The sequence below is a fragment of the Lissotriton vulgaris genome, chromosome 7 (genome assembly GCF_964263255.1).
Source record: "Lissotriton vulgaris chromosome 7, aLisVul1.2, whole genome shotgun sequence".
Classification (NCBI taxonomy): Eukaryota; Metazoa; Chordata; class Amphibia; order Caudata; family Salamandridae; genus Lissotriton; species Lissotriton vulgaris.
Genome location: NC_141695.1, coordinates 1,203,283,794 through 1,203,301,351, shown reverse-complemented (window position 1 = coordinate 1,203,301,351; position 17,558 = coordinate 1,203,283,794). Strand labels below are relative to the sequence as shown.

The window sequence follows — 17,558 nt, the reverse complement described above, 5'->3', positions numbered from 1 at the left end:
AAGAAGCTAGATCTCAGGTCACGATATATGTAGAGAACGGTTGTGTTACTGCCCTTTCTGAGGGTCCAACAGTAACCCAGTAACTGAATTACAGTGGCATATGCATATCACTCAACCTGTCACATCTGCAACAGGATATTACTTCACAAAATCTATAGCAGTTTCGCCAGCACATGGAAACAATAAACGTGGTATCTCTGCAGCAGAACATGAAATCACAGAAGCGTGGCATATGAGGTAAGATGTTACATCACTGAACGTATCACAGCTGATACAGTAAGTACATGACTTAATCATATAACAGCTACAAGGAGTTATGACATCAAAAGTACATCACAATATGGCATCACTGAGTCCATCACAGCAGAAACAAGGCCTGACCTTGTTTCAGCTGTAATGGACTCAGTCATGTTATAATATGACAGCAGCCTGTCCATTTACATTAGGGCCTAAATATGCCTACAAGTCCTGGAACCCCAAAAGAAAGAGGAGGAGATGCAACGACCGTAGAAGAGCCTTACCACTGCGGTACTGTGGCCGGAGTCCTGTGGCAGGGTATGGGCGGACACCAGCGCCATAAGCTGAAGAAGAAACAAAAATGGTCTCAGGCGTCCTCTAATGACCAAATGAATATGCGTGTTTGTACAGTGCCCAGTGTGACCTAAACCACTTCTAGGTGCATCACTACATTATGCAATATATATCAGACATAGGTCTGAAAGCCCTGAAAACAAAGTCCGTCTCATTAGGATCTGCAAGACACAAAGATGGGTGGTAAACCCACAGACTAGTCACTGATGAGTTAATGTAGCTCTGAAGATTAATGTTCCTTTTGCAGAAATCTATGTGTAATCTGCAAGTACCACATACAAAGTCAGATAAAGACAACTATGTTTTTGAACTTCCTAAACTGTAAACGGAACTAAAAGGAATCAGTGATTTGTGAAATGTATTGCAGCAGTGGCAGCTCCTCCGCTAAGGCGGAGTAGCGTCGCCCCACTGCTCTGCGAGCAGTAAAGGAAAACTACAATGATAATAACCAGCGTTATTATAATTTTAATTTTTCATTTCCTGGTGCGGGCAGAGCTGTACTGCCAGAGCAGGGTCCAGGAGGAGGAGTGATTGCTCCACTCTAAAGTGTGCATAACTGTTTGGCCGGGTCTTCTCAGGCCTGCCATAACAGTCATGCACACTTTGCATGTTCTACACCCAGGCTGTATTACAGCCTGGGTGCAGAACATGCTCAGTCCCCCATTCTCCATCTGAGCGCCGAACCACGGTGGTCAGACCAATCACAGCGCTGCTTTGTAGCGTTGTGATTATAGCGTTGTGATTGGCAAGGGAAGTCAGGATCCTGGTAGCTTCCTCCTGGTTCCTGCTTCCAGGGAGAAAGTGGTGGCGACGAGCAGACTGAGAGGCAACGGCCGGCTAGAGGGCTGGCCTTGAAGGTAAGTGTTTTGTTTTTCAATGATGTATTATTTTAATTTACAACCCCCGCCTCCTCCTGCCCCCCCCCGTAAATAGTGGCAGCCACTGGCTCCAAGAGACAAATCTGTAGGCTAAATGTGCTACATGCCGAGTATCTATCCCTGGATTATGGTTGAGCTTACATAGGAAATGCCCTTCTTTATATGATGATTACATAGACTTTGAGCTATTCCATTTTTTTTTAACATAGTTTTATATAGCGCGTACTTGACCCAATGGTATTGGGTATCAGAGCTCTTTACACAAGCACCTGTTGCATTACATGAGGACACATTAATTTATGTTTGGCACAGGGAGATTAAGTGATTTGCCCAGAATCACAGGATGTTGCGCGTCCTTGCTGAGACTCGATCCCGGTTCCCCAGATTTGAGGTCGACTGCCCTAGCCGTTAGACCAACTCCTCTCCCCTAATCTCCATGAATCTGCACCACCTTTCGGAGAACTTGACCAATTTGCTTTAGATATTCTTTCCAAATTTGGTGCAGGCTGATAAAGAGGGCCAAATGTTAATCTGGCAAAACATTTTGGGAGTGTACATAAGAAGTACTTAAGTTCATTTTTACTTTCCTCGCAGTCCAAACTACTAGACAGATTCACACCAACTTTGGCATGAAGACATAGAACAATGTGAAATTGGTCCTGTTTGCTGATCAGTGTAAATCTGCTCAGTATTCCAGGAGAAATTAGCATTTAAAAGTAATTAACACTTGAAATTGTTAATTTTAGGTATATCTCTGCAGCTAGCATTTTCGGTTCAAACCTCATACACAGTTTAAAAATGTTTTGCAATGCAATTGGTTAGCAGTATTGAAAGTCCGCAGATTCGCACATTTTGTCCGTGGACTTGTTGGATTGTGATTGGCTGCGAGCATGTAAGAGGTCCTCTCTGCTGACGTAGCAGGATCGGTGGTTCTCAAAGACTACAGATGTTTCCCTAACAATGTATGCCTAGGGCTCCATGGAGAAACTCCATACACACTTCAGGGGGGGTAGAAAATGTAATCATTTCGAAAAATGTTGACTATATTTAATCTGGTGATTATAGTGGATAGCAAATTTTGTGTCCCAGGACATTCAGAAAGCATGTGGTGATTATGATCGCAGATCATCTGTAGAAGCCTCATGATGTTCCTTGGCTCATTTTCACCAGTATAGTGATCATGGTCACTATGTACAAGACCTCCGAAATATGTCAAAAATATGACAAAATTGCAAAAATTCACACAAAAACAACTTATGTTAAGCAGCATTGTGGATTAAATCAAATCTACCTCTAATAAAACACTGAAATTGTCAGTTATGGTCATTAGCGTGCTGTCAACTCCCGCAGTGTGGGGAAAGGAGAACTCTTTGCTAGGGTCTGCTTGGGACATCAGGCCCCATATTGCTTTGTGGTACAAAAGGGGGTGGTGATGGATGGAGCATCTGAACCAATAAAACACTCACACCCAGTCAACAGATATGGGTTTAATCCATCACCGTTCTTTAGCCCACTCTGCCACCCCAGTTCAGACATGGCCATATGCAAATCAGTGACCCTGTGCCTCATGGGAAGACGGCTGATAGCCAGAAACCGATCCTAGGATGCTTCATTTCAGTCCAGGGAAGACATGGCTTGGCAGTTCGGTCTGGACTGTTCCCATGAGGCACAGGGTCAAGACTAATTTGCATATGGCCATTTCTGAACTGGGGTGGCTTGGTGAGCAAAATAACAATGGATTAAACCCAGATCTGTGACTGAGGGTGAATATTTTGCCATTGTGCAACATTCTGTCCATCATCTTGCCTGTTTTGCTGTTCACCCTATGTGGGAAGGATATGCCCAGACGTGGGTCCCGTGCTCACTACGCTACTGGAGTCAAGCTATCCTGGATGAAGACGGCTGATAGCCAGAAACCGGTCCTAGGAAGCTTGATTCCGGTCCAGGGAAGACATGGCTTGGCAGTTCGGTCTGGACTGTTCCCATGAGGCACAGGGTCAAGACTGATTTGCATATGGCCATGTCTGAACTGGGGTGGCTTGGTGAGCAAAATAACGATGGATTAAACCCAGATCTGTGACTGGGGGTGAATGTTTTGCCGTTGTGCAACATTCCGTCCATCATCTTGTGTGTTTTGCATTGTGCCAGGGAGGCTCTTCACCAGAGTGCTATTTAGCATGCTGTCAACTCCCACAACATGGGAAAAGGAGAGCTCAGTTCTGGGGGCAGTGAGGGATTTCATGCCCCATATTGCATTGTGCCAGGGTGGCGCTTCATCATAGGGCTATTTAGCACACCAACTCCAGCAGCACGAGACGTGCATGGGCTATGCCTGGGCAAAGACCGAGCCTGTCTTCACCCGTCATTACCTGGAAGAGGCCAAGCTGGGCAACCCCTCTGACACCAGGCACGGAAGTTACGAGCAATTATTGGTCTGTTTTATGTGAAAAAATGTATACTTTCACCTGACTCCCTTGTGAGCAGTAAACCAGAAGCCAAATTCCTATTTTTGATTGCAATCTGCCCCATTGTCATGGGGAACAGAAAGGTATTGGAGACATCTATAAGGGCTTCCTCATCAAAGAAAATGATTAATAATATAAACAATAGTAACACCCTGACTGAGATCTATATTCTGAATAAGGAGGTCGAATCAATCCTAAATCCCAACCCCCAGCTCGCTTCTCCCCCTCCTATACATCTAGCACTATGGGGGAAGGGAAATCGCTATGAAAACTCTTCTGTAAGCAATCCGGAAAATCTGATAAAGCTAAGGGTCTTCAGTTCTGCAAGCGGCCTATGATCAACAATGGTAGTGTCATAACGGAATCTCTACAAATTGAGTCAGTACCAGAATCTAAGTGTCTCCCCTGCAAGGTAAATGATCCCTTGCAAAAAAGGATCGAGAGTCTGCAGTTCGCTGTGAGTCTACTCCTCCAAGTTGCCCCACTGATACTCGCAATAAGGCCAGCTCTTCATTTGTCACGTCACAGGACTGGTCTAAGATAGCGAGCGACCTCAAGGTGGAGCATAAAGATTTAAGATCGCAGGTTAAGTTCTAATGGAACAGCACTCCAAAATGATTCCTTTACTCCAACAGTTGGCCTTGGCCCATTCTCAATCTATGTCATTGGCGCCCTCAGCATCCCAGCAAGACACAGCTCTTCTGGTTAACCAATGCTTGTTACCTTCTTTTGCCTGCAAAAATCCTGGGCTTTACATCTCCACAGCACTACTGTTGAATCAGAGATCAAGGATTTCCTTTAAGGATGTTGTGTTCTGTAATAGATCCCGTTTTGTCCCTTTTTCAGACATAAGACCCACAATAGGGAATCTAGGAAGCAAGAACGTTAATGATGGTCTGTATAACAGGCTGAGGACCATGAAGGAGACATGTCAGCGACAACCTGAGAGATCCTGTGTTCCATTTGAGAGTATACCGTTAATATCCTCATTGGAACGTAGATCAGCGACAGGCTGAACTATTTATATGCATAACATCTCCAGGCGGCAGCAAGGTGTTAGAGAAGATCACAAGTCTTTGACAAACAAAGTGACTCACTGGCTTCGCAATGTTCGTAAGTGCCCTTCAGTTATACAAAAGGATGTCGTTAAGACAAGACACTGTGTATCATCAGGAGGAGAGCTTAATTATATAGAAATTCCGCTTCCATCTTGAGCTCTGGCAGATAACTTGATTGCAAACTTCCCGAGTCCTATGCCAACTAAAATTTGCTTACAATACCATGCGCCTCAGATTGGACCCAGTGCCTGTTCTGTTAATAAAGACCTGAGCACTGCACATCTTAAGGACTCCAAATATCAGATCAATCTTGGGGGACTTTTATTGATTCGGTGGACATTTGCCTACTCCAAGAAACTTGGTGCACAGAACCTGTATATAGATCAGGGTTCACAACTTTTTATTGTGCAGCCAACTCAAACGGGAGAGGCAGCGTGCTGGTGGTCTAGTTATCTGGGTAAAGAATTCCCTGAACTGTAGGATCAGGAGGTTAAATTTAGATACCCCGCATATTTTTGATGTTTCTCGTGAAAGTGGTGGGAAAACGTTTTACATCTTTTATGTTTAAAATAGAATTTAATGTAACGAACAAGGCATGTAGTACCCTTACTATTCTAGAACATTCAATTGACCTCTTACCACTATGAATCCCTCTGATTGTTGCGGGTGATTGAATGTAACCTTTGAACCATTTCGGCTCCTAGCCTGGTAGAGGAAGAAGATGCAACCTGGTGTGTTCCACAGCTAGATCTTGACTCCATTAAAAGGTGGATGGTGGTAGCTAATCAACTATTGAGTTAATCCTTGAGCTTGGGTCTAAGAGCCTGCAATGGTAGATCAGTGTCTGATCAGGCTGGTGTCTGTTCTTTCAAGAGGCTAAATGAATTGAGTTGCACTGATTATATATCATTACCACTCCAACTGTGGTCATGCCTGTTGGACATGGCCATTATAGTGATAATAATGCACTAAAACTGAGATTAAAAGAGCATGTGGATCTGCATGCCATGTGCGCTAATTCCAAGCTCCAGGATGACATAAGTCTTACAAATAACAAGAGGGCCTTAAAATGGGTATCTGTCTCTAGTGATTTGACATTATTAGCAAAAATTTACTGTTGGAGATACACTAGAACATTTGAGATCCCCTGGGGCCCATGGTTTATACCCAAAGCATATACTTAATTTATATGATGGGCAGCTCAGTAGACTTTAGGCATTTCTAACTAGGAAATGCAGTAACTTAAATAAAATTACCCCACAACATCCATGGTTGAATAACCAATGAAGACTCACCAAGGCAGATCTAATAAAGTTAATTAAAGTTAGAAACCATACAGAAATCCCATTGGCCAGAAGAATGTATGAGGTTACTCTGGCCAGGGCTGGAATAAGATGGGAAAATGAGGTGGGGAATGACTTAGTGGAAGCAGAAAGGCAGGAGACAATAAATCATTCTGGGGGATAATTGCTCATGGAAGCCGACAAGTTGTATCCTGTGTCGACTACCATTTGCAAACTGAGGTGTGAGTGGAGCGCTTTCAGAACTTGTATACAGATAAGAGCATTCCCCACGGTAAACTCTTAACACTCAAATGCCAATGAAAGATCAAACCCTGTGGAATTTTCATGTAAAAATATTCTTGATGTATTGAAGGTGGTATACAGGGGAGAAAGCGGAGTGGGCTTGGGTTCAGACAATGAGGAGCTGAAGGTAGGCTGAGACAGTGAGAAGCTGTAGTGATCTGAAGAGTTCAAGGCTGTAAGAAACTGCGGACGGCTGGAATAGACTATTGAGATGTGAGCGTATGCCGACTTCAAACAGCAGCCAGCTTTGGGAATGCAGAGACCTCGACAGAGAGAGGCTTAGGGTGGGAAGAGAGCACACAGGGGTATATTTACAAACGTAGTGATGCATAGTGCAAGGGTGCCTGTGTTGAGGGGAATGATAGTTTATGTGCAGGAAGGTGTCCCTTCAATGGCGTTTTGCTGTTTCTATGTATGCTGCACTATGCAGCACACATAGAAACACCAAAAACAAGGAGAAATAAAGCATATCTCCTCGTTTCGCCAGGGTAAGATCAGGGAAAACTTTTGAGTATGGGGCATTGTCAAAATCAATGGGTGTTGTGGTGGAATGCCCACCACAGCACCCATTGCCTGCCCCTTTCAGGCTAAGTGTAGCGTGAAAGGGTGCCATATTTAAAAGCCAGTGTTAAGCCACGTTAAGTGGCTTAACTTGCCTTGCAAATAAGGCAAAGCCCCTATAGCCACAGGAACATCAATAAAAGTGACAGCCCTGTGGCGATAGGGGTTTGTAAATATGCCCCACAGTGAGAAGCCGAGTGTGGACAGAGCACAGAGAGTTAAGGGCTAAGGGTGGGATGAGATGCAGACAATGAAGGTTTCAGGATGAGCTACCCCAGATTGTGAAGACGTGGGCTTGAGCTGGGGTCGGCCAATGCCAGGATAGTTCCGGACAGCAAGGAGCTGTGAGAGGGCATAGCACAAACAGAGAGGAGCTGAGATGAGGAGAGCACAGGTAGTGAGGAGCTGAGGGTGGGCCAAGTTGACCAAATAATAAGCTAGGGGGGGAACAGGCCCCAGACGAAATCCAAGGGAAGGCTGAAGATCAATTCTCAAAAAATACAAACAGTTTCATACCTGGATCTTTCACCTTCCCCTGTCCGGCACCACCTGGAGTAAAAGAAAAAACCATGGCCTGGGTGAGAATCTGCTGTGAACGACAGCAAGGATACGCTAATATGACATCTCCATTGATGTGACGAAGGCCAGAATGAGGGAAATTATTGATACTCTATTGAAGTCGGGATACAATGAGACTAGTGGTATCAGAAGAGTGAGACTCCATTTCAATCTGTGAAGCATCACCAATGGATCGGTTGCCAGGTGTTTGGTAATGCTCGCTTTATATGTAAATGCTCAAATATATCTCTATACCAATGTCCCTGGCTGGGATGTAGTGTGATGGGTTATGTAGAATATGCAGGCCGTGGTTGATATTTTATGGTACTTATCCGTCAATGACCAACACTTAGCTTTGTCCCACATGGGGCTTACCATTTTGGTACCCTTGCTGTGGCCCAGCGCCTTGGTAACCGTTTCCTGCTCCATAACCTACCAGACAAAGAGAGAAGGTTGGTCTTACCAGCCTCTTACGATTGTAAATATTGATACAAAGAAAAAGCAGAAGTGTTCATCCGAGGAGTCGGGTCAGAGACAGTTTCAGCAGAGGCAGGTAGTAGGCAACAGGACGTACGCAGACATTGTTAGTGTTAGACTTTTAATGGAGCACAATGTGCCTTTAGAAGAGAAGAAAACAGGACGTACATAGGACGGCAATCAAGATAGAACGATTGGAAGTGAGTTGAGATTAAAAAAAATTGCAGACTAAGGAAGAAAGGAGAGAATAAGGAGTAAAGAAAGGAAGTGAGAGTGAGGTAACACGGTTAAATGAATTAATAGTAGAGCTAACAGTATAGATGAAGATAGTTGGGTGAGGTAACTTGAATTGGAAGGGTGCACAGCTTTTGTGTTTATTTATTTATTTATTTGGCTTTTGGGTTCTCCGCAGGTGGTGTCATAACCCCTCAGGCGCCCCACTAAGTCAGTCACACAAGTGATTCCAGTGGGTCACTGGAATCATCCCTGAGGGAACACCAAATTCTCCTCTCTGTTCACTTCGTGTAGGAGAAACACAAGTTAAGAGGCTGCCACGAGGCTGCTCAACTATGCGTATAAGCACATAACAACCACGGTCAAGAACAGGCATTATCATTCGCTGATGAAGGGCATCGCTAATGCCCGAAATGCATTGGATATGAAGTTTAATTGATAATGCCTTATTTGTGGAACGTTTAGTGAATAAAATGACTATCATTGAAAAATACCAAAAGGAATAAACATTGGAAATCTATTCAAGATTATCAAAATTGTGTGGGAATCCTCTTGTGAACAGAGAGGAGAATTTGGTGTTCCCTCAGGGATGATAGTGGGGTGAGGACAGGAGACAGAGGAAGGAAGAAGAAAACAGGAAGTACAAAGGAAGAAATGGCATAGAAAGAGATCATGTAGTACAGTGGACGAAAATGAAAATCCATCAGGAAGTATAATCAAGAAAGGGCCTCTTGTACACGAAAGGGAATGATACAATAAAGATAAGGAAGGAAGTGAGGAGAAAGCAGGGAGTTGTGATGACGATCATGAGACAGGATAGAAAGGGGAAGGAGGGAAAGGATAAAAACGTGTGACTCGAATGAAGAGTACGGCAGCCAGACCCCTCTACAAGTCCAGAGACATAAAAAACAGAGAAGCAACATACCTGCTTTGCCTAGCTTCGATCCCAGACCTGTGCCGGCTCCTGCAGCTGTGAAAGGGAGTGATGGAGAACAGGGTTATATTAGGGTAGAAGACATCAGCACTTTGTAGACTAGACACTATGTTGCAACATGTATAGAAGACAACCATTAGGTAAAACATACTGTAGACACTGGAGGGAGCTTGTGTATGTCCTGAGGTAAGGATAGTACAATAACTCCTGTGCCGAGACCTGATGAACAGGTCCTGTAGTGAGGCCTGTAGAATAGGAAGGTGCTTTAGAATGGTGGTGATATGATGAAAGCAGTTTAGGAGATCCTCCTTTGAGGTCAATAAATAACAACCTTGTGTCGGGCCAGAAGAAGAGGCCTGATCTTAATGCCGGCAAAACAGACCAGAGCAGTGGGATATTGTAACTGTGCAGTGAGGTCATTGGAACAAATGGTAAGAGCATGCCTGACCTAGACTGTCCCTGTGGTGAGGCCTGTACAGTAGGCCATTGTGAGTCTTACCATTAGGATATCCCTGCTGAGCACCAGCTCCCAGGTATGCGTTCCCAGCTCCATAACCTGCCAGGCAGAAAGAAGAGGTTGGTCACCCTGCAGCCACCATGAGAGACAACATGCATGCAGAACATCTTATACAATAAAACAGGTAAATCGGGCTAGGATTTAACTGATAAACATGAGTTGCTCGGAAAAGAAGTGAGGAGGTAACATGATGCAGAATAGAAGAAAATAAAAGGGAACAAGAAAGATATGGTATTGCTATGCGAACGGGATGAGTAGAGAAAGTATGGTAGACTACAAGTACAATCAAAGGAAGAGTGGCAGGGAGTACTGATAAAGTTAGCAAAGTGTGTGCTGGATGCACAGAGATGGAGTCCAACAAGGGGAAATATAACACAATGAATGGAAAACTGGAGGGAAATCAAGTAGATGGAATAGGTAAGAGAGGATGAAGCCCATAAGAAGTATGGATGAAGAGGAGGATGTACATAGGAAGCAATGGTAATGTAACACAAGGAAGGAAGGGTGGAGAGAACAGGAAGCAAACAGGAAGAAAGCAGACAAGAAGTACAGCTGCAAGAAAGAGCCCAGAAGTACAGTAGAATAAAGCAAGAGGTTGGACAGAAAATAAAGAGAAAGAGGACCGGATATGAAGTACACAGGAACATAAAGAGGTAGCAGAAAGCAAATAGGGAGGAACACGCACAAAGGATCCCCTCCATCAGTAACTCACCTCCTTTGCCAGCCTTGGATCCAAGACCAGTGCCAGCTGCAGCATCTGTGGTTGTAAGATACATTGCAGTGAAGGAATGCAAGAAACTGAGAACCTGAGGGGTGAGTAGGTTAGATAGCAGGAGGGCAGGAAAACAGATTTTGGGATAAGGGCTTTAGAATACACCAGAACCCATATTAGGTAATGGGTGCATTGACCCTGTTTGCGCCATGGCGCACCTCTAAACAGTGCATCTTATTACCATCAATGTGCTAACCTCAGGGAAGTCACAGAACTGTGCTGCCCTAGAAGCAGCACATTCAGTGAAATACGAAGACAGGGCCGTCCTCAAGGGACGCACAGACAGGGCTTCTATAGCTATGCGCCCACATCTGTAACTGGTGCGGGCGCAGAGGCAAAGTAATCCCATCATTTGCATGGGGTCACATCCCAATACAAATGTGTGAACACATTCACACTATAGTGCTAGCACCACACATGTGCCAACATGATTAGTATTACAGAAGAGGTCGCACAAGAATACACAGCCTCTTATGAAATACCTTAGTGCCCCAGGGGTGCACATGCCGGTTGCGTTCCCGGGGCAATAGGTGTAATATGGTCCAGACTGGTTGTTAGAGTCTCGCTTAGTGTCATTATAGCAAGGCATGTAGCATATAGCAGTCTTATGTGAATCTTACTGTTAGGGTATCCCTGCTGGGCACCAGCTCCCAAATAGGCGTTACCAGCTCCATAACCTGTTGAAGAGAAGATTTGGATTTCATTAAGTAGTGTGTAAAATTATAATCTGCCAGCATGTTTTTGTAAAAGTGTTTGCACTTAGCAAAAGTGGGACATTATGAATGTTCTTCCTAAATAAAGCCTTTGGTGAAATTCTTCCGTTCTTGTGGGATATTATCTAGCCAAAATAAATGTATAGGTTTTTCTCATCGACTGTAGGAAACAAAACTCCTAAGGCAATTTCAATTTTTTTCCCTTGGGGTGGTCCAATTTGTGGTACTGTCTCCGTAACATTCTTTGCCATCGTCATGCACTTCACAAAGTTTAAATTAGCCCTAACTTACTCCTAAAATTATTTTGTAGGAACAAGCTTTGCCCCTTGCTGAACTGCACACCTTTGCATCCTCACAAAATGAAACACTAGTAATGCACGCAATGTAGCCAGTGGAATTAAAATCTCACCTGCCAATATTTAGTACTGCAAAGTCCATTTATAGTTAAAAAATGTACCCACAATTGCTTAAGAATATTTTGCAACTCAATTGTAGTTTCTTCAAGAATTTCATGAATTTTACAGAACCCAAAGAACCGCAATTGCCTACTAATGTCGCTAGACTCCTATCGGTATTAGTAGTAGGCAAAGGAAGTAGTCCAAAATAGAACAACCAGAGACATGCCAACAGTTGATTGACTAGCTGCAATAACAGAGGTCAAAAGTGAAGATGAAACTAATAACATTGAAGGATGGGAAGGGAATGGACTAGAGAAAAAAATAAAAAGTGACATTATGGATGTCAGAAGTAAGAACTACAGAGCAAGAAGCTGGGAGTGGTGATGGTTCACTGACACAATATCATCCTAAAAAATATAATTGACAACAATATTCTGTCAAAACTTTTGTTTACCACAATATGGAGTCCCAATGCATATAATGGAAATAAAAATATTGTGGGAGGGAATATTGTCTAAATACAGGTAAAAATATTGCAAGCGGTCCATGTAGGTAACAGCCGTGGGGCCGTTTGGCCGTGTAAGGGGGGATTTTGAGGGACGATTCAGAGGGAAAATTAAATAAATAATTATTTTCCCTCTGTACCGTCCCTCAAAATCACTCCTTATACGGCCCCACCGCTGTTACCTGCACAGACCACAGCTGATATATATCTATACATACATGCACACAAACTATATGAGTTGTTCAACCCAAAACTCCAATGAAATTTAGCACTATATATGAAAAAAGAATCAGTATATAATTATTCACATAAATACATACATTTATTTAAAAATATTGTATTAAAATAAATCTCATTTAAAAAATATGCCTAATGTAACTATTTACATAAACAAAAATAATGTTACTTATGGATTAAAATAAAATATACAAATTAAAGATTAAATAAATAAAAATATATACATATTATTATATATACACACACACACATATATATACAAATATTCACAATATGTACATAATTAAAAAAAACTACACAAAAGTTAGAAATAGTAAATAATAAATTGGAAAAAGTTCTAAATACAAAATGTAATAAGTAAGTTAACCAATATAATAAATAGTAATATATTAGACCCATAATTTTTTTTCTTACCAAATCCAATATAAACATTACAAATAATTAATTAAAATAAAAACAAACAAAATAAAAAATGAACAATAAATTATAATATAAATCCAGTTTTACCAACAGTAGGGAAAATGTTGGACTTCGGAGTGTTAGATTTACTATTCACACTCCAGTCCAAACAACAGCAGGGAAAGTGTTGTGCTTTAAAGAAATTACATATAAAGAATGCAGGTCATAATAGTCTACAAAAAATATTATAATAAAAGATAAAAATTGATAGATTATATTCCATAATATCATATTATTTAATAAAATTACAAAACATGTAAAAATATACAAAAATAAAAAGAATACATTTCTCATTAAAGCATTCACTTGCCTAACGACAAAAAATAACACGTTTTTTTTTTATCAGTACCAAATTATTATATTTAAATACTACAACATTTCCAAAACAAGAATTAAAATAAAACAAATAATTAAAATATTAAGTACAGCAGTAAAACTATACATAACTAATTGTCAGTTAGTCGGTTAAATACAATTAATATAAAAATATTGGAAACTTTATACCCTTCCATCCCCTTCCCTTAAAAGTAAATAACACAGTATTTTAAAAAACACATGCATAATAAACATACAAAAATTAAAATACACATTAAAAAAACTAAAATACTACAACAATTAAACAATTAACAATTAGGTATGGTACATAATAAATAGACAAACAATATTTAATTAACTTAGACAATAAGCTAGCATTACATTTAAATACATTTTATTTTAAATAACGTTCCACTCTGTTCCAAACTCTGCAACCCACTACCTATATATAAATAAGTAGTAATAATCAAATTAAAATATATTAAAAAACATACAAATTCAACTTCAAAATGTAAAAGATAATATACCAATTGAACTATTTATGTAAATAATGAACAATTAAATATGTAATCATTCAATTTGAATTATTTATACTTTAATGAACTTCCCACCCTATAGCCCTACAACCTAACAAACTCTAAACTCAAGAACCAGCTACTAAAATGTAAATTTCTATTACTAATTATATAATTAAAATGTACATAAAAATTAACAAATTAAACTTTTTTTGTGGGATAGATAAACAAGCTTTATTTGATTTCTATTTAAGAGAATCATAAAAGCACATAAAAACGAACCATACATGTTACATTATCATCATCTCATTATTTCACAAATCTCTCTTTAAAAACTTAAATCACCTGTTTACATCTCGTTATAGTAGCTGGACTATTAAGCAGTTTAGCCATCATAGTGTTATCGATTTCCTACATTTTACAATGCTTTTCAGAAACATTAATAAAATCCATATTAAATAATCATTTCCTAAAAACTGTAATACTAAAAAAGTGGGCGGCATCGTCTAAAGCCAAGCTTCTTTAGAAGAAGTAATATCCATTATTTTCTTAGTGCATTATGAAATTTACAGAAGAAAACTGCATGGATTGTTATTTGCTCTGAGTTATCATCACAGGGGCATAATTGCATCACCCTGGTCCAGTTATTCATGTTTGGGAAACTAATTATTCTGTGTAGTATCCCAAGTCTAAATATTGTCTGCAGTAGTCTATTGTAAGTTCCACGGACTAGAATTAGGTTAGGTTGGATACTATAGATCAGGGGTCTCCAAACCGGTCCTGGAGGGCCGGATCCATGCCAGATTTTTAAAATAACTACATGTATCTCAATGGAGATATCCAAAGAATCTGGCATGGATCCGGCCCTCCAGGACCGATTTGGAGACCCCTGCTATAGATGGTTAAGATCAGTTGGTTATGCAATACTGTGGGCTTAGATATTTCCGCTGCTGGTCTAAGTGCTTTGAGTAGTGACATACCTTTAGCTTTCAATTTTTCTCTTGACATTCTACTCATTGTGCTTGGTTCATTATAAAACTCTGGATAACCTAAGTCATACAGAAAATCTTGCACATACTTTAAAAAACCATCCATATTTAAACATCATTTAAAATATCCTGATTTGAATTAGTTTCTGCAGACAATCATATCGTATACCAAAGCATGATTGGTTCCCTTTTGAGTAAATCTGTGATATAGGGAACCCCCAATTCTGAATGGCAAACATGCGATGGGGCGCTACTCAGGAGTGTCAAAATATATCTTAAAAACTGATTTTGAATCATTTGTAAAAATTGAACATTGCAATATCCCCAAACCCTTCCACTTGCAGGGGCCTCCTGCCCAGTTTTTTTCCTTTAATTAACTAGAACTGTGGTCATTTTCATAAAGGCATGTTTTCTCGCTTGCATTGCTTGAGTCCATGTCTCTTTGGGGTCAAATAAAATACCCAAATAACTAAAACTGTTTATAAAACCTATTTTTTCTTCACCAATTTACATGTCTCTACATTTATTGCAACCCGAGCCTCACCTCATAATGAAGGTCTTTGTTGTATTCACCCTCAGTCCTAGCTCATGAATAAAGGATGCAAAACAATCTTATAATCTTTGTAGGCCCACTTTGGTGCGACACATCAGAACGGCATCATTGGCATATAATAATGTCGGTATGGCCGGTCCTTTTATCATGGGAAAATCTTGGCCGGTATTCGTTAGTGCTTGGCCTAACCCATTTATATAAAGATTAAAAAGGAAGGGGGCCAACACATATCCTCACCTTACTCCTTTGTTAATTTGGAACGGGCATGTACATTCTCCATTTGGACCATATTGCACTCTGGCCTTAGCGTTCTTATAGATTTGTTTTAAGGAATGTATAATGGTACGTCTACCCCTCAATCCTGATGCACTCTCCAAAGCCTATCCCGCCAAAATTAAACTTAAAAAAATAACTTAACAACTAAACAATGTATATAATTACTGCAGAAAACACACATGACCCAGCTGGAACTTGATAGACTGCGTAGGCGTTGGAGAGGGCACATCTATGGCACATCATATTCAGTGCATGCGAGGGGCACAATAGTCTGGGTGAGGGCGGGCACCCCATTCACTTGCAAGGACACCGTGACAGACCCCGATGGCAGATACACCCTAGTGTAAGGGATGCTTAATGGCCAGTGGATATTATTAGGCTCCATATATGCCCCAAACATAGATGAATCCTCGTTCCTTGCAAGATTGTCCTTGATACTATCACCTTACGGTGAGCTGCCCTGGCTGTTGAGAGGGGACTTCAATTTGGTCCTTGATGTGCACATAGACAGGTCCTTCCCACCACTTTGGACTGCGATGGCAGCTTCCAACGCACAAAGCACTTTCGGACTGGTTGTCACGTTGGGCACTACTGGATATATTGCGCGTCTTGCATCCCACAGATCAAATTTACTCTTATTACTCTGCAGTTCACGGTTTACATGTGCGGTTGGATCAGGTGGTGGGCTCACAGTCCTTGGTCCCCGTGGATGAAGTGGCGGAATACTTGGGTAGAACGCGCTCCGATCATAATCCTTTAAGGCTAAGACTGAATTGGGATCCTGGCTGCCCCCCCATAAACACCTGGCGCCTACAGCCTGCTGCACTGGATGATCCAGACTTCCGTGCATCCCTGGGGTCAGCTGTCCTGGAATATTTCAAACAAAATGAGGGGACGGCGAGCTCTGCACTGGTGGAATGGGATGCCCACAAAATTGCCATTAGAGGGCACTGCCTCGGGGCACGTGGAATATACGTTAACAACTGTCCTTGGCGCTCACAGATATAGAAACGCAATTACTCCAATATGAAGTTGAAGGGGAGAGTGGGGGTGGTCGGTCAGGACACTTAGAGGATCTTAGGGCACAACATGCGGATCTTATGGAGAGATTAAGATGCCACAATTACGTGGCCCATACAGCTTGCATACACACGCCAAGGCGGACAGGACGGCCCTACTTTTGGCCTGGCTGTTGAAGCAAGAGAGTAGGCAAGCCCCAATCGGAGCAATTCGCACACCAGAGAGCCCTCTAGTATACACACAAAAAGAGATACACAAAGTGATGGTGGACCATTACGCGAAACTGTAACAATCCAGGGGGCGTTGCTCCGAGCCTGAACCGGAGAGTTTTTTGCAACTATCCAGTTACCAACAGCCTCAAGGGCGCATCAAGAGGCACTTAATAGTCCCCTTACTCTGGAGGAAATCGGGGAGGCAATCTGATCCATGGCGTCCGGGAAGATGCCGGGACCGGATGGCCTGCCGGCTGAGTATTACAAGACATACCGGGAAGTTTTGGCACAACACCTGCATACTCTCTACTCCGCATCCCTGATGGATAACACACTGCCGCCGTCCATGCGAGAGGCCTATCTGGTGTCTCTCCTCAAACCAGACAGGGACCCCGAAAACCTTGGATCATACAGGCCTTTGGCGCTCCTGAATACAGATTACAAAATCTTTGCTAAGTTGTTGGCAGAACGTCTGGCGCTGGTGGTCTCCGAATTGGTCCATACTGACCAAAATGAATTTTTACCCAAACGTAGCACGTCGTTGAATTTGCTGAGGTTCTTTCGGGTGTCAGCAGATAGTGGGAGGGAATTGCCTAGAGCGAGGTGCTGGACCTCGAGCAAGCTTTCGATTGCTTAGAATGGAGTTATCTTGCGGCAGTACTGCTACGATGAGTTGGGCTGGGAGTTTCTGCAAATGGCGGGCCTGTTATTTAAAAATCCCACAGTCCGGGTGTG

At 41.9% G+C, this 17,558-nt stretch overlaps 1 protein-coding gene across 1 annotated transcript in view; it reads right to left on the bottom strand.

Annotated features, from left to right (window-relative positions):
- LOC147703182 (uncharacterized) overlaps nt 1–17,558 on the bottom strand; it is a 53,065-nt gene that overhangs the window by 13,949 nt on the left and 21,558 nt on the right. Inside the window, exons 5-9 of the mRNA XM_086929478.1 lie at nt 11,252–11,308; nt 9,334–9,378; nt 8,073–8,129; nt 7,656–7,688; nt 522–581 (exon numbers count right to left, since the gene is read on the bottom strand). Of these exons, the coding sequence (XP_086785604.1) occupies nt 522–581; nt 7,656–7,688; nt 8,073–8,129; nt 9,334–9,378; nt 11,252–11,308 (252 nt within the window). The remainder of the gene's footprint in view (nt 1–521; nt 582–7,655; nt 7,689–8,072; nt 8,130–9,333; nt 9,379–11,251; nt 11,309–17,558) is intronic.